Below are 18,702 nucleotides of genomic sequence, written 5' to 3'. Positions count from 1 at the left end.
ATGTCTGGTGAGCATGCAACCCATACACTGATCCAATGATCTCAAAATGTTCTGGTAAGGAGGTCTGTAATTATCTGTGTAGAATGGGCTGGGTACCCATTATGTAGAACCACACGGATTGACTTATGTCCAATGACTGTGGCAGAATAGATGTTAGGTACCAATATTTGTGAATATTTTGAATCCTATGAATAAAGCAATGGCCAACAAGTCTATTCTTGAAAATTTTACATCACATGTTGACAGATCAAGGTCACTGTTTAGCCAATTCTGCCTCGTACAGAAGCTGCAGCACTAAACAAAATCTTGTACAGAAATGCTGTATCATTCTGTAGACACCATTTGGAGAACTGTACCCAATTTTGAAGTGCATTGTCATGCAGCTTTTGTTTGAGCAAAGTGTGGAAATGAAGAAATAGTTGGTATGTAATATTTGCAAAACACTCCTCTGGCTGATCAAATTCACAAATTCAAGCTGTCTAGTAGCGACAAGTGAATTGTGTGTTACAGCTGCTAAAATGTTAGTTGCAGTTTACTTATCAGATGATGTTCTTTGTTACTGTGTGTTTTATTCTTCACACTTCTGCTTTGTTGGAATTTTTTTTCATAATGTTTGCGATGACAGGCTGAGTGCTTGGCATGATCAGGATACCTTTCAGCATACAAGCCACACTTCTGCTTTAACAAGCTCGCAACATTCACCATAAATGAAAACAATATTCACTTTTTTGACTGTCATTTACATTCTGAAAGTCTGAATAGATTCAGAAGCAAGTTGTCTGATTGCTACAACAGCAAAGCATAAACTGCTGCATTTCCAGCGCACAAATGAACACACAATCAGTACCTGAGTGGCATGTTGTCGGTACACAATATGTTTGTGGGACCTCTTTTCCTGATACCTAGAGAGTGGTTTGCAGCAATGTTTTCTTTTTACCATGTGACAAAGTTCCACTCATGTTTCATCTTTGGAGTCCTCTTATACGTCTTTTCCAAAGTACTAAAAAGTAACATACAGAGTTATCCTAAACGATTCATGATTGTTTACTGAAAAGTATATGACATAGAAAGATGAGGGATAAATGAAAAGATGGATATACTCCACAACTTAAAAAAATCTCCATGGCTCGAGTGCATGCTAGATGGCAGGCCTGTTATGGCAATCTACAGGATGGCGATGACGCATGAGAAGAGTTTTTGTGTGTTGGAATACGTGAAGTATTCATCAGTTATGAGCATTTATCATGCATTCATACATAAATAAGGGAAAGCTGCACCTGGTTACCCAAGCATTTTGCACTGGTTTTGCCAATTTCGCGATATTGGTTGTCTATGTAAAGGGAAAAGCATGGCGTGATCATGTGTCTCAGAGAAAACTGTGGAGGACGTGAAAAATATTTGCAAGCTGTGAACTGGGCATTCTGCAGAAAACATTTTGGGATGTTTTGTGGCGGTGTTTGCATTTCAAACTCTGCTGTTTGCAATTGTTATAACACCCACTGGTGTTTTGTACCCAAATATAGCAATCTACGGGAGATGATGAATTTGCAGGGACACTGATAGTCAGCAGACTTCCCATCTGTCAAGAAAGGTGAAGTGGAACAATATGAGAGTGTGGGGTACCGAAATGCTCCATGTCCATGTGGAACTGGAAACAAGTTTGCCAAAAATATGCCTCCCAAGCCATATCCAAAACAGAGGTCTTTTTCTTCATCAAGCAGATGGTGACAGGCTCTGGCACCTGGATATGTTGCAGTTGGGGTTGGTGCCAAAACTGACTTCCACCTTTCAATAAGAGGAGCTCGATTGAGTTCAATGGAGCACAACTGTCTGCTCCTTTTTCAACAACAGTCCGCTAAAGAGAACTACCACATCACTGGATAGGGCATGCTGGTATGAGTGATGTTCCTCTGTTGTCAAGGACGCCTAGGTCACCAGATCTCACACAATTTGATTTCTTCCTTTGGAGACATGTTAAGGACAAAGTTTATATGCTAACAATGCTGGAAGCTCTGCAGGAACCCATCATTGCTACTATGATGGACACTGACGGAAAAGTGCAAGTGCGATTATGGATTGAACTGGATTACCATTTGGATGTGTGCCTGGTGATCAAGGCCAAACTTGTTGACCATTTGTAGAATGTACCAGAAACTTGCTGTGTGTGTATCCTTTCATGCATCATCCATCTCTCTATGTCATATATTTGTTAATAAACTGTTGTGTCGGTAGCCGGGCCGACACCGCGAAGCCGAGATGGCTGAAAATGAACTCTAGACTAACGCTGTAGCCGATAGGGCACGCACGGCTAAAGCAGACGGGCGTGAAGTCTGGAACATGAGAACTTATAAATGAATAAGAAGAAAAGTATGTAGATGCTTATTACTTATCTTTTAATTGTTCTTTGGAATACATCTCTCTTGAATACTCGTAAGCTATAGGCACTGATACAACTGGCGCCTTGCTAGGTGGTCGCTATTAACTTAGCTGAAGGCTATTCTGTCTCTCAGCTAATGAGAGCGAAAGGCTTCATATTGGTCGGTAGCTAGGTTCTCATACAACTGGGCTGTAGCTAGGTTCTCGTCCAACTGGGCGGTAGCTAGGTTCTCGTACAACTGGGCGGTAGCTAGGTTCTCGTACAACTGGGGCGAGTCCACTCTCGTATCACGAGACCTGCCTTGGTGGTGGCGCTAGGTCTGCGATCACAGTGGCGACACGCGGGTCCGACATGTACTACATGGACCGCGGCCGATTTAAGCTACCACCTAGCAAGTGTGGTGTCTGGCGGTGACACCACATAAACAATGCTTTCAAACCCAATGAATCATTTAGTCCAACTCTTTACATTTCCACAAAAAAGTTAGTGACATAAATGAGTAGCTATAAATGTTAAAAATTACTTGCTTCAGTGAAATTTCATCAAATTGTCCACCCTTACTCAGCAAAATCTGCACCTCGATGTATTTACTCATTCTGGATATATCTGAGGTGGCCTTTGATGCCTTGCCCTGTAGTGTGCTCATTACACAAATACATACAGATACAACGACCACGACCACCACCACCACCACCACCACCACCACAACAACAACAACAACAACAACCAGGTGGCAATATAAAACTTTAATTTGTGATTTGCTCTTTTGAATATTGTTGTTATCTCTAATATTTTCTCAGTCTGTAATAGGTATTTTAATTCTTTATACATTTAATATATATATAAGAATATAACTGTATCTGCGACATTAATACCTGTAACTGCTACGGAAGTCATGTCCCCAGTGACTTATACAATGAGCTTCATCGACTGCAACAAGTGTCAACATGCCAGACTCAGATAGGTCCTTCAGAACTTGCTGTCCAAGGTCGCCTGAACAAAATTCAGGTGTTAAATAAACAACTCTATACTTCCCTGCCAACATTGCTGATATAACTTGCCCTGATTGTTTCTGAGCAGATCCTAAGAATGTTGCTGGGATATTTAGCACCTGAAAAGCCAAAACACATCTCTTGAGTCTGAAAACAGTATTACCTGAGAATGCATAAAATAACACAGAAAATCTCCCATCAGCTGTCCAACATTGCACTGCAGGCTTGCAAGACCTGCCACACTCCTAGTGCCTCCCTTACTGACCTGCAGAACCCAGGACAGACGGACATCTGACACAAGCAACCTGTCCTCAAAAAATATCAGTTCTAGAGATGCCTTCATCATCAAATCCACATTCAGTCATGCGAGGCTTAATAACCACCTATTTATGCATTGGAAATATTTCCATGCAACCTCACCAAGTGGTACGTATCAGCCCACAGCCAGAAATGTGTTGGGCTGGTGCACAAGTCTGTAGAATTTTTTCCAGAGTTTTAATAAACACTAGATACCCATATTTTCCTTCACCACTTACAACAGTCTGCCAATGCTGGGGCAATGTTTCAATTCCTCAACTGTAGAAATCATGTGGTTCTGAAGTGAAGAACTCGTCAAGCCATGTTCGAAGCATACTTTCACTTGGAAAGGGGGTTCCTTGAAGGCTATTCAACAGAAAACAGAAAAGGTGAAAATCTGAGTGCGTAAGATCAGGTGAATAAGGTGGATATGGGCGTTATCGTGGTACAGCATCATTTCACGCAGTTCTCCTGGTAGTTGTTCTTGGACTGCACATGCAAGACATCTCTGTTGTTAACAATAAATGTCAACAGTGATGATTACACCTTGGGGAAGCAACTCATAGTACATCATACTGCCATTGTTCCATCATATATTTGACATTATCTTTTGTGGATGCAACACAGGTCTTTGTATGGGGAGTTGCTGCTTTGTTTGGGTTCAATCAGTTATTTTTTTCCTTAGGTTGGTGTAAAGACATAATTTATTGTCACCAGTAATGAACACGATAGGAATGGTCAATCTTGTTCATGAGCCAACTAATGATGTGCAAACACAGATGTACATACAGCCACCCACTGATTTTTGTAATTTTGGCTTAGTGCATATCGCACCCATAAATCTGATTTTTGAACCCTTCCCATTGTGTGCAAATGTTGCACAATGGTGGAATGATAAAAGTTCATCACGTGTACCTATTCTTGACTACGCAGTAGTTATTTGTGTAATCAGTGTCTTACCAGCGGAACATTTACAGAGTGGCTAAAATATGCTGAAGTTGAGCATCTTTACAAGAAGGGGGATAAAGAGATACCATCAAACTATGACCAATTTCACTTCTGCCAACTTTCTCAAAAATATTTGAAAAGGTTGTGTTCAAGTGTCTCCTTACACATCCGACTGCAAATAATATATTGTCCAAGTCACAGTTTGGATTTATTAAGGGTTCTGATATAGAGAAAGCTATTAACACTTACAGCAAGAATGTACTTAATTCATTAGATAATAAATTAGAGGCTTCTGGCATTTTCTGTGACCTGTCAAAAGCCTAGGACTGTGTGAACCACAGCATTCTCTTAAGTAAATTAGAATATTATGGTGTCACCGGCAGTGCTGCGAAATGGTTTGAGTCTTATCAATCTAACAGGAAACACAGGGTGTTGTTGCAAAATACCTGTGCAGTAAGCAGTCAGTCTCCATTGACTGGGAATTAATTACATGTGGTGTTTCTCAAGGTTCCATCTTCGGTCCACTGCTTTTTCTTGTGTACATTAATGACCTCTCATCTGTTACATTGCCAGATGCCAAGTTTGTTTTGCTTGCAGAGGATACAAATATAGCAATGAGTGGCAAATCAAGTACAGATTTAGAAATAGCTGCTAATGAAATTTTCACTGAATTAATAAGTGGTTTAAAGCTAATTCACTGTTATTAAACTTTGAGAAGACCCACTACATGCAGTTCAGAACCTGTAAGAGATTTGCTTCCAGCATGTGTACAACATATGAAGACATGCAGATCAAAGAGGTTGACAGTGTTAAATTTCTGGGATTACAACTCGACGTAAATTCAGTTGGGAAGGGCATACCACAGAATTGCTGAAGTGCCCAAACAAGTCTGTATTTGCAGTGAGAATGATGTCAGGTGTAGGAGATATAAATTTAAAAAATCTTGCATACTTCGCTTACTTTCATTCTATTATGTCATATGGGATCATATTCTGGGGCATCTCATCAAACTGAGCAAAAGTTTTTAGCGTGGAAAAGCATGTGATAAGAATTATTTGTGGTGTGCATTCAAGAACATCATGTAGAAACCTGTTCAAGGAACTTTGTATTCTAACCACTGCTTCTCAGTATATTTATTCCTTAATGAATTTTGTTGCAAGTAATACATCCCCATTTCCAACCAATAGCTCAATATGTAGTATCAATATTAGGAACAAAAACAATCTACATAAAGACCTAAAATCACTTACCTTGGTCCAAAAAGGGGTCCAATATTCAGAAACACACATTTTCAATAAATTGCCAACAGCCATTAAAAACTTGGTTTCAGATAAAACACTGTTTAAACAGAGTTTGAAAGACTTCTTGATAGGCAACTCCTTCTACTCCGTAGATGAATATTTTAACAGAGACTGTTAAGCCAGCTTAAGTAACAATATCTGTTAGATTTCAGTTCTGACAACGCTTGGTCACAACAGTCAAGATTAGGAATTTTCTGCATGATGAAATTATTAATAGTGTATAACAGTGTTTCATTCTGACAGAATGTTAATTCTATAAATATTAGCTGTTCAATTTTACCGCATTGTATTCATATATTTCGACAATCTCCTGACAAATGATCAGAGTAGTAAGTATTATAATCAAATATTTTATGTTATATTTTCTGACATGTTCCACACCCACGAGAATCATCTCATTTTTTGGGTCTATGGAACGAAAACTTAACCTAATCTAATCTAATCCGATATGTATCATTGTGGATTGATGTGTTTAAATGATCTTCATCAAACCCTGAAGGTCTTCCTGGCTGTGGAGAGTCTCTAACTTCAAAACGCCCCTCCTTACTATGAGAAAACCATTTTATTGACATGCTCTGTCCAATGGCATTATCCCCATGCATGGCACAAAGGTTTCTGGCTGCCTCAGCTGCTGTCAATATCTCAGAAATGTTAAGATTTCTCCACTTGGCAATCCATTTTCTAATGTCCACAGCACCACTCACTACATCCAAATGACAAAATGACAATAAGTAAACTCAGATAGCAACAGTGAATTACAAATAAAAAATGGCAGTCGATAAATAAAGCCATAGCAACATGCAAAACAAAAATGCTACGAGCTTATGCACCAACCTAATAATTGCTTCACCAAGTCTGTAGCTCTTTCTAACTGTGATCGTTTCCCACTACCACGTAAGCTTGCTTCGATTACCTTCCAGAAATTACAAACCTCCTTCTGCACCACCCTCTGCTACACCTCTCTACATTAAGACCAAGAAAACAACTTCAAAAGAAAGAACATTCCTCCAGCACCTCAAAAATATCTTGACCAGATCATCATCCCCACAGACAAAGACTTCACTACTGTCATTATGAACCACAATGATTAGCTGATGGAAAAGGTTGTAAAGAAGATTACAGTTCAGCATCTCGTCAACAGCGTGGTCATTAGAGATGAGACCCATCACAGTATTTGCCTGGAATGATTTAGGGAAATCACAGAAAACCTAAAACTGGATGGCTGGACGGGGATTTGAAACATCACCCTCCCAAATGCAAGTCCTGTGTGCTAACCATTGCTTCAGCCTGCTTGGTAGCTGACAGAGATGGTGCACTTGTTGACAGGCATCTCCATCAACTTGTCTTATGGCTGTGATTTCATGTCCAAACTAAAGCATGAGCTCCACCTACTCCTCAAATATCTAAACTTTTCTCAAACACTCTGCCTCCTGACTGTCTCCCTTTTCACACTATTCCCTGGGCTCCTATAATTATGTATGTTGCAAGATTGATCAAGTCCAAGCACATAGGCTGCTCCATAATGTCTTGGCACTGCATATCCACTAAAAAGACAGACCAACACTTTCAATTCATTTATCGTCTGGCACTCTGCTCCATCACTGCCAATGACACATATATCACACAAACATCCCAAGGCCAGTAATCAATCTTTCTACAGCTTAATGACACAATAATTATTATATAAATTATAATTTTTGTCTAGTTTGAATAGATCCTACTTTTCTGCACAAGTCAGAAATCGAACTGTCAGTAAGGTACAAATACACTCCTGGAAATTGAAATAAGAACACCGTGAATTCATTGTCCCAGGAAGGGGAAACTTTATTGACACATTCCTGGGGTCAGATACATCACATGATCACACTGACAGAACCACAGGTACATAGACACAGGCAACAGAGCATGCACAATGTCGGCACTAGTACAGTGTATATCCACCTTTCGCAGCAATGCAGGCTGCTATTCTCCCATGGAGACGATCGTAGAGATGCTGGATGTAGTCCTGTGGAACGGCTTGCCATGCCATTTCCACCTGGCGCCTCAGTTGGACCAGCGTTCGTGCTGGACATGCAGACCGCGTGAGACGACGCTTCATCCAGTCCCAAACATGCTCAATGGGGGACAGATCCGGAGATCTTGCTGGCCAGGGTAGTTGACTTACACCTTCTAGAGCACGTTGGGTGGCACGGGATACATGCGGACGTGCATTGTCCTGTTGGAACTGCAAGTTCCCTTGCCGGTCTAGGAATGGTAGAACGATGGGTTCGATGACGGTTTGGATGTACCGTGCACTGTTCAGTGTCCCCTCGACGATCACCAGTGGTGTACTGCCAGTGTAGGAGATCGCTCCCCACACCATGATGCCGGGTGTTGGCCCTGTGTGTCTCGGTCGTATGCAGTCCTGATTGTGGCGCTCACCTGCACGGCGCCAAACACGCATACGACCATCATTGGCACCAAGGCAGAAGCGACTCTCATCGCTGAAGACGACACGTCTCCATTCGTCCCTCCATTCACGCCTGTTGCGACACCACTGGAGGCGGGCTGCACGATGTTGGAGCGTGAGCGGAAGACGGCCTAATGGTGTGCGGGACCGTAGCCCAGCTTCATGGAGACGGTTGCGAATGGTCCTCGCCGATACCCCAGGAGCAACAGTGTCCCTAATTTGCTGGGAAGTGGCGGTGCGGTCCCCTACGGCACTGCGTAGGATCCTACAGTCTTGGTGTGCATCCGTGAGTCGCTGCGGTCCGGTCCCAGGTCGACGGGCACGTGCACCTTCCACCGACCACTGGCGACAACATCGATGTACTGTGGAGACCTCACGCCCCACGTGTTGAGCAATTCGGCGGTACGTCCACCCGGCCTCCCGCATGCCCACTATACGCCCTCGCTCAAAGTCCGTCAACTGCACATACGGTTCACGTCCACGCTGTCGCGGCATGCTACCAGTGTTAAAGACTGCGATGGAGCTCCGTATGCCACGGCAAACAGGCTGACACTGACGGCGGCGGTGCACAAATGCTGCGCAGCTAGCGCCATTCGACGGCCAACACCGCGGTTCCTGGTGTGTCCGCTGTGCCGTGCGTGTGATCATTGCTTGTACAGCCCTCTCGCAGTGTCCGGAGCAAGTATGGTGGGTCTGACACACCGGTGTCAATGTGTTCTTTTTTCCATTTCCAGGAGTGTATTTTCTTTTTTTTTTTCTTTTGACAAAGGATGTAGCCTTAACTGGAAAGTATACTAAAAAAACACCATTTTCCCCCTTACTTACTGACACTCTTTAAATTTCTATTTTTAAGATATTAAAAATATGGAATGATCCACTGAAACTCACTCTAGCCTTTTCCACAATCAAATAATGATATGGTTTTTGTAGCTATCATTACTCATTATGGTATTCTTTGGGCAATGAATTGTACTAAAAAAAAATATTTTTCATGGAAATTATTGGGATGGAAATGTACAGATGATGGTGCCACTAAAGCGGAGTTACTAAATACAGTTTTCCATAATTCCTTCACGAAAGAAGATGAAGTAAATATTCCAGAATTCTAAGCCAGAACAGCTGTTAGCATGAGTGACATAAAAGTAGATATCTTAGGTGTTGTCCAGATGGTATACCAATCAGGTTCCTTTCAGAGTATGCAGACACCTTTCTAAGCAATCATATACAACCGTGCACTTGATGAAAGGTCTGTTCCTTAAGACTGGTAAGTAGCACAGGTCACACCAATATTCAAGAAAGGAAATAGGAATAACCCATTGAATTACAGACCCATATTATTGACCTCAATTTGCAGTAGGATTTTGGAGCATATACTGTTCTCGAACATTATGAATCACCTTGAAGAAAATGACTTACTGATACATAATCAAACAATGGAAAATCCAGGATGGAATGTAACACACTGCCAAACATGATACCCCCTCATCTCAATGACTGCTTCACATCCTGTGCCGTATGGATCCTTACCACCAACACCAGCTTTTCTGAATTGCGCAGGTGGGAATTTTCCCTGCAATACATCCTACGTTCCCATAACCACCTGGCCTCAACCTTCGTTAGTGACTAAACAGCTGTCATTACACCGCCACACCCAGTCTTTTAATTTCTTTCTATTTTTATTTCTCTCCTTTCTGCAACTTACCCCCTCCGCATCTTCTCTCCTACCCTCTGTCTGAACTACAACACTTCATTGTCCGCCACTCCCACCACACCATCCCTCCCCCTCCCCACCCCATCCTCCTCCTTACCGAACTACAACACTTCATTGTCCGCCACTCCCACCACACCATCCCTCCCCCTCCCCACCCCATCCTCCTCCTTACCCCCACCCAGTCGCCACTCCCATCATGCATTGGTGCTGTGGCTCACAGTGTAGTTTCAGCTCTCTGAGACTGCAGACGCATGTGCAAGTTGCGCTTGCGTGAGTGTGTGTGCGCGTGTGTGTATGAGTGTCTACTGCTGACAAAGGCCTTAATGGCCAAAAGCTATGATTGTGTGAATCTTTTTATTGTGCCTGTTGCGACTCAGCATCTCCGCTATATGGTGAGTAGCAACTTTCCTTCTCTCGTATTGTTATTGATACATAACCAACACAGATTCAGAAAATATCATTCTTGTGCAACACAGCTAGCTCTTTATTCCCATGAAGTAATGAGTGCTGTCGACAAGGAATCTCAGATCGATTCCATATTCTTAGATTTCCAGAAGGCTTTTGATACCGTTCCTCACAAGCAACTATTAATCAAATTGCGTGCATATGGAGTATCGTCTCAGTCGTGTGACTGGATTCGTGATTTCCTCTCAGAGAGGTCACAGTGCGTAGTGATAGACAGTAAATTATCAAGCAGAACAGAAGTGATATCTGGCATTCCACAAGGTAGTGTCATAGGCCCTCTGCTGTCCCCGATTTATGTAAACGATCTAGGTGATAATCTGAGCAGCCCCCTGAATCTGTTTGCAGATGATGCTGTAATTTACCATCTAGCAAAATCATCAGATGATCAATTCCAATTACAAAATGATCTAGAGAGAATTTCTGTACGGTGCAAAAAGTGGCAATTAGCACTAAACAAAGACAGGTGCGAGGTCATCCACATGAGTACTAAAAGAAATCTGATAAGTTTTGGGTATATTGCAAATCGCACAAATCTACGGGCTGTCAATTCGAATAAATACCTAGGAATTACAATCACGAGCAACTCAAATTAGAAAAACCACATAGATAATATTGTGGGGAAGGCAAAACAAAGACTGTGCTTTGTTGACAGAACACTTAGAAGACATGACAAACTCAGTAAAGAGATAGCCTACATTACAACATTACACTTGTCCATCCTCTGCTGGAGTATTGCTGCGTGGTATAGGATCCTTACCAGGTAGGATTGACGGAAGGCATCGAAAAAGTGCAAAGAAGGGCAGCTCATTTCTTGTTACTGCGCAATAGGGGTGAGAGAGTCACTGATATGATACGCGAGTTGGGGTGGCAGTCACTGATACAAAGGTGGTTTGCTTTGCAGCGAGATCTATTTACGAAATTTCAATCACCAACTTTCTCTTCCGAATGTGAAAATATTTTGTTGACATCCCCCTATGTAGGGATAAATGATCATCATAATAAAATAGAAATCAAAGCCTGAACGGAAAGACTTAGGTGTTCCTTTTTTCCATGCACCATTCGAGAGTGGAATGGTAGAGAAGTAGTATGAAAATGGTTTGATGAACCCCCTGCCAGGCACTTAAGTGTGAACTGCAGAGTAAGCATGTAGATGTAGATGTTGCTACTGAAGCCTACGTTCTGCCTGCATTTGTCTTGGTGTTCTGTCAAGACAAAATTCCAAGTCCCTGTAGCTTGGTGACACAGTAACATTCTGAAGAAATTAATTCAAGCTCTAGTTGTCTTTGCACTTTTATGCACTCATGACACAAATGCCTTGCCCGTACCCATTTGTGAGCATTTACAGAGTTAAGAGAAAACTCAATTCATCACCTACTTGGTGTTCAAACCTCCTGCTTTCATTCTCTTGATTTTCTCGCTACCCCACATGTCAGGTTGCATTGTGTTTTAGCAAGTAGCGCAGATAAAATGATATTATGTGGATTGTCTTAGAATGAGCTACTAAATTTAAGAGAGATACAGTTAGAACAAATGCATTGCAGCTGTTTGTCTGATAGTAACAAGACATTTATAGGCATGTTGAGACTGAGAATTTACACATTCTAACAAATTATTACACCCATCACCTTGTTATGACTTTTTCTCTAGTTTCAACGTGTCCTTCAATTAAAAAGTAGTGGCGAATCCAGTCTGGTCTACTGTTCACACAGCAAATTATGTAATGTTTGAATAAATAACTTTGTGATTGACAGATTGTAGTGGCAGGGGACAGTGTTGCCACTGCGCAGCCTCTGCCAGTACCTATTAAACAGGCAACAAAGCGAGCATGTGGTGATGGAGAAAGAACTGCAATTGGCCAGTAGCTGGCCCTTACCACTTACACCCTGGTTCTTGCCACTCGACACACTCATACATCAATCACAGTTATTTTAATCGAACTATAATAAGCTGCTAGGAGAGTTAGCATCAGAACAAATACAGATATTTTAAGTGACATGCCTGTTCTTAAGACACAATTTTCTCACTGAAAGTGTCAGCAATGTTGTAGGTGGCTTACACCTTGAAATGACATTGATGAACTTGTGAATGTGTAAATTTCTCAGGTCAAGTGGTATAGCCCAAAGCAAATGATGCCCGCCCCCCTTCCAAAATTACAAAATAAAATGTTTTCCTTATCACAGTGTACCATCTCAAAATGAAGAGGATATCGACAGTAACTAAAATCCTTCTGGTACTCCCTGGAATAACCTCTTATTATGCACCCAGTCGTAATGAGACCCTCATCATGCCTTAGTCATGGTTATTATAAACTGTAAAATGTACCTATACACCCAAAAAATACTATTTTATCCACCCTACCAATTAGCAAAGATCTGCAATTAGTCCTTAGTCATTTATTTTATGTCTTCAGATGAAAGATAAGTGTTAATTTTTATATTTTATATACAGCCTTGAGAGTTCTCGATATAATGACTGACACAGTGAGACAACATTGTGATTTTTCAAGGCCAGACTTAAAAAAGAAAGTTAAGATCAGTGAAAAAACACAGGGAATTGCCTTGAATCTCTGTCATGACCTATTTGATGTGTTAAAATAGCAGTTTACATCAGTCAATATCAAAATCTGGTCGTCTGCCATTGCAACATGATTTCATGTTACCTATGTGGCATGATATTTACAACCAACCCTCAAAATGTGCCAGCAACTTGTCAATAAGGTGTAAGTATCCTTTACTAAGTTCTAATATTATTGTCAGAATAAATTCTGTGAACTTATTCTCCGTACGTTGGTTCCTATAATTGAAATTAAAGTACATAAGGATATGAAAAATGCTGCTACCCAGGATATTAATGGCATGTGAATCACCCATTTCTACGCCCATTATGAATATTAGTATTAGCATCAGTAGTAGTGCAGCAGCAGCATCACAGCATTGCTTCACACTAAATTTGTGTACAGCTAGCCAATCCTGCAGCAGCAAGCACCCCTCATATATATCCATTATTCTCGCACCTGCTTTCGTCTGAACCTCCACGAGTCCCAGCCTCCTCTCCAGTAACTTCTTGCTGTTCCCCTCCCTCATCTTTTCCTCTCATACCTTTTTCCACTGCAGTCCTCTTCTTCCCCCGAGAAGCAATCCCCCTCCTCTTCATCTCTTTCACGCACACCGTTTTGTATTGTTAACATTATTAATTCACATTTTGAAACTGGATCTGATGGGCCATATTTCTCTCCTCTCTTTCCTCCCAGCATTTCTGTAGCCCCTCCTTGGTCTACATATCCTGTTCTCCCTCTTTCTATTTTTGTACACAAAAATCAGTTGTTATGGCCCTCCTCCCAAGCAGCTACATCTTTTTCAAATTGCTCAACCTAGAATGAAGGTAATAAGGAAGCACAAGTAACTGGCCCAGGGGGATAACTAGGACATAGTGTCTTCCCTCAAGAAACAAGTGGCTATTTAATTCTTTATATCACCACCAGAAGAGAATTAAGTATTTTAACATTGAAAAACAATACACTGAAACTTACTGTAAAGACGACCCATTAAGTTGCAGACAGGCACAATTAAAAGGTATTCACATAGCTTTCAGCCACAGTCTTCATCAGCAAAAGAGAAACAAACACCATTCATACACACAAGCAAGCACACCTCATGCACACATGACCGCCAGCCCCAGCACCTCGGGCCAGAATGCTACTATCATGTAGGATGCAGGCAGAAATTTTGATTATGCCTGTCTGCAACCTAATGTGTCTTCTTTATGATAAGTACCAATCTGTCTTTTCCTACATTGCTGATATTCATACCTGGAGTTTCCATTGTTTAATACCGTGAATATCATTCATGAACATCTGTCAGGCATAGCTAGGCTGTAAAGTTTTCAACTGTTTTCTCCATAACAACATGGTGTCAAGGGAGATTTGATGGATTCTCACACCAACCCAGTAAGTGTTAATTTCCTATTGGCTGTTTTGACAAGTGCTTGTTTCTGATTCTTAAGTAAGCGTTTAAATTCTAGTATGGGTGGCCCAGATAACCCCAACAGATTTATGAAACAAGGCTACTGAGCCAAATGCTTGGCACAACTGGGCCATGTGGATCCAGTTGTTCCTTAAAGGAACCATTTACCCCATTTTTAAAGTAACTTTTACAGCCCTACTGCAATAATTAAATGTAGATTAAAAATACATTTAAAGGTAATCTTCATAATGACATTAATGCAACTTTTAATTAGCATAGATCATGGTGCAGACATACAGGAGAAAAACACAAAAAGGTGCTAAAGTTAGTTACTTAGCTGAAGACCTGAAATAAGCCCTTGATAATGTGGAAAATGAAAATAAGAATAATTGTGATGTGCCTGTTTTCTGCAGCATCCCTCACTGCACAGTAAAACATTATGTTAATGGCACATGAGGGGTACACATCATGAGAAGTCAGAGGCGGTGGTGGTGTCATTTTATTTATTTCCAAAAGATGAACAATGGAAAAAATGGGTTTTTGGGCTGTCATCAGGACATTCTGGATATTGTGAAGTGTCACATCAAACAGAACACACTACAATCATTATTCAAAAATCAACAATCACGCATGGAAGGGCTTTTCTTATTTTTTCATTCATGGAAACCCATTCCCTTTTTTTAAAAAAAAGAAACCTGAAAGTATTTAAGATTCTCATTGTATTCAGATCAACCCATGAATAATTTATTGACAAAATTATTTAAATGGATAGATAAAACATCTACTCACCAAGCAGCAGCAGAACACACACATAAAAGATTGTTGTAATTGGCAAGCTTTCAGAGACATTGGCTTCTTCTTCAGGCAGAAAGGTTGAAGGGGAAGGAAGAAGGGTGAAGGAAAAGGGCTTGAGAGATCTAGGAAAAGGGATATATTTTGGGAAAGTCACCCAGAACCGAGTGTCAGGGGAGACTGGCCGTACAGGTTGGGAAAGAAAGATTGATTGTTGGGGACTGCATCGGATGAGATTTGAAAACCTGAGAGCTTAAAGGCAGAAGACAGGGTAATATGCAAGACAGAGATTACTACTAAAACATTGGTGGTGAAAAATAGATGGGAAAGACAATGAAAGATGTAGAAAACTAAAATGAAGTAAAGCAAAGAGTAGTTACAGTGGATAAATGCTGAGACGGAAAAAATTAACGTATTTTAAGGCCAGGTGGGTTGCAAGAACCAAGGACATGTTGTAATGCTAGTTCCCACCTGCGGAGTTCTGAGAAACTGGTGTGTGGGGGAAGAATCGAGATGGTGCGTGTGGTGAAACAGGTGCAGAGTTCATGGCGTCATGGAGTCATGCTGTAGAATATGCTCTGCAACAGGATATTGCAAGTTGCCAGTATACACCCTCTGCCCCTGTTCATTCATCATAATTGATAATTTGGTGGTAGTCCTGTCAATGCAGAAGGCCGAACAGTGTTTACATTGATAAGACAGGTTAACATGTTTTGTGTAGAAGTCAGTGAGGGAGGTCAAATGAATATCTGACCATTCAGTAACATAATAAATCACATTTATGAAAAACACAGTTTTACATAGCAATTTCATTATGTTTATATGATGATTTCTGTCCAATAATATGTATTTCATTTGTTTTGTTGTGTGAGTGAATGAAGGAATAAATGTGGCATACATGTGAAATATGAATTATTGAAAAAGTGAGTGACAAAGTGAGCATGAGCACGGAAATCTGACTCTGCAATTCTGATGTGAGTCACATACATGGGTGAAGATGTTAACTGTAAAGCAGCCAGTTCTTAATACTTTGGGATTATAAAACTCATTTCAATCGTACCAATTAAAGGTGAGGCTAATTTGTTTGAATTCTTTGGTAATTTCATTGAAAGATTTCAGAACAGGATTGGTCTAAGGTGAAAATGTACTGGATTGTGCAGATTATAATCAAAAGCCGATTGGCTACTTTGGGATTCAGTCAGTCAGAGAGACATTTCATGAACAGTTGTGAGGAGTTGGTGGCAGCTTGTGGTGACTGGCTGTGTTGCACTGAGCTCTATAAAATTCTATTAGGTTTGCGTAATGGTGAAATAGAGAATTTTGTGTGAAGTATCAGAACATTTTTCAAGAAAAATATAGATGATTTATATGGAAATTTCAGATTATTTCTTTTGTGCAAAGGGAAACTTTCTATCGAAGGACAAAATATTCCATATAATATAATGTGCAACTGTAACTGATAACTTTATACTGTGTCTGTTCACTATCAGTTCTAGGAGAAAACCTTAAATAGGCTACTAGACAGAGAAAATGTGTTGGGCGTGTGGAAACTGTATTACAAACTGTATTAAATATTGGCCCTTTAGTTTCTGAACTCGGTAGCAAACAACTGTTCATAAAAGTGACAGTATAATGGAATTTAAATTCAACACCTTTCATTCATTTGGTAATTTAGTCAGTCTTGGAAAAATTAAATCATTTCCATCCTGTTGACATATGTAGTACAGCTAGGTTTATATGCATAGCTTTCTCAGCTGAAGAACATTATACATTGCTTCAGGGCAGACAAGATTATGAAGAAATCACCAAATGTGAGTGACTTACTATGTTAGCAGGAATCTGGACAACAAACTAGTCCATTGCGCACCTCATAATATTCACATTTTACAATTCATCGAAGTATTACTACTACAAACACCTGCCAGTAATACATCACTTTCGACACTGGTAATAATGGAACTATTCAATTGAGCGGATTTTTCTGTGTAACTTTACTGTTCATCAACAGGTACAGATGCCCTGAATCAGAATAATACAGCTTCTATGGAGTATAGACTGGCTGGGTCCAGTTACCCCAAAACCTTGAGGTAACTGGACACATGTAGGGAGAATGTTTTGTTTTGTTTTAATTTTTCTTTAACACAAACATTCATCCTACTCCATCAGAGCTGAGCCACCTGTGAAAGGAGCCACATCATAGCAACTCTGCTGCGAACACTGCACAGCTTTTTATTCTGGTATGACTATCAACCAGCTGTCCACCAGGATGAATGGCCAGTGCCAAATTGTTGTCAAGAATGAAGTGGACCAACCACGGTCACATAAACATGCTCAATTTCAAATGCTGCATCACGACCCAGGCCATCTGGATCCTTCACTTCATCACTGGTTTCGAACTATGCGGGACGGACTTTTATTGCTGCAACACATACTTCACTGCCGTAATCATCCTACACTCTATCTCCATAAACCCACTGTTCCCATACCCTCCGTCCAACAGTTTCCCTTCCTCCATCCTATATCATCTTCTCCCAATTCACATCCCCACATCATCTTCAGTGTATGCTGCTCCCACTGGCTCTAACAACTGTGTATCATAAGCCAGCCCATACACCTACCAACCTGCATTCCTATCTGGAAATCCGGCTGCCTGCCTCTGACGCTTTAGCCATGAAAGCTAGCAAGTTTTCTTTCTCTTTGCATGTGCCTATTGACAACTCAATTTTTCCACTTTTTAGTCAATGGTGTCCTTTAATCCACAAGTATACATTCTAACAGAACTTTCCTACAACAAACATTTAAAGAGTGTTTCAAATAGAGTATTTTAACAAGAAAGTTTCATTCTATAACAAAAGAGTACCTTAAAGATTATCTTGAATAAAACATTAGAAAACCTTGCTTTAAAGAAAAAAGGATTAAATTCATGTAGTAAAATAATGGCCCAGTTAACCCATTCTTCTTCAGCACTGATTCTATACATGAGTTCCAGCATTTTATTGCAGTTCTAAAACTATACTTTTGGTTTCTTGTAATATATAGTCAAACTGACAAGAGTTATTACACAGCCGTAGGTGTTGTTCAATACCTCAGCAACATGGTATTTACTAAGTATGATAGTTAAATGTAACTAACAAAAACAGAAACAGGCATTTTATTAAAATTGATGTGTTGTCCTTCAGCAGACAAGGTGACAAAACACAACACAGAAATCACAAATAGATTTAAAATTCTATACAGTTTTGTATTTAAATTACCTGCAACGCACATGTTTGATCTTCCATAAGTGATATGAGCGGTGTAATAACAAGTGAAAGTCCTTGGCTGTACACTGGAGGATACTGGTAAAGTAAACTTTTACCATATCCTGTAGCCATCACAGCACAGCAATCTCTCTTTTTCTGGAAACAC

The 18,702-nt window shown here is 40.6% G+C and overlaps 1 protein-coding gene across 2 annotated transcripts in view; it reads right to left on the bottom strand.

Moving 5' to 3' along the window:
• Window positions 1-18,702, bottom strand: part of LOC126473225 (Werner syndrome ATP-dependent helicase-like) — a 226,536-nt gene that overhangs the window by 135,118 nt on the left and 72,716 nt on the right. The window contains exons 3-4 of one of the 2 annotated variants that reach the window (XM_050100136.1): window positions 18,549-18,692; window positions 3,253-3,488 (exon numbers count right to left, since the gene is read on the bottom strand). In XM_050100136.1, the coding sequence (XP_049956093.1) occupies window positions 3,253-3,488; window positions 18,549-18,692 (380 nt within the window). Of the gene's footprint in view, window positions 1-3,252; window positions 3,489-18,548; window positions 18,693-18,702 lie in introns of those variants that run through there. The other variant, XM_050100137.1, reaches the window with a different exon arrangement.

This window comes from Schistocerca serialis, chromosome 4, assembly GCF_023864345.2.
Source record: "Schistocerca serialis cubense isolate TAMUIC-IGC-003099 chromosome 4, iqSchSeri2.2, whole genome shotgun sequence".
In the NCBI taxonomy this organism is placed as follows: domain Eukaryota; kingdom Metazoa; phylum Arthropoda; class Insecta; order Orthoptera; family Acrididae; genus Schistocerca; species Schistocerca serialis.
The sequence above is the reverse complement of the archived record's forward strand: the minus strand, read 5'-3'. Positions and strand labels throughout refer to the sequence as shown.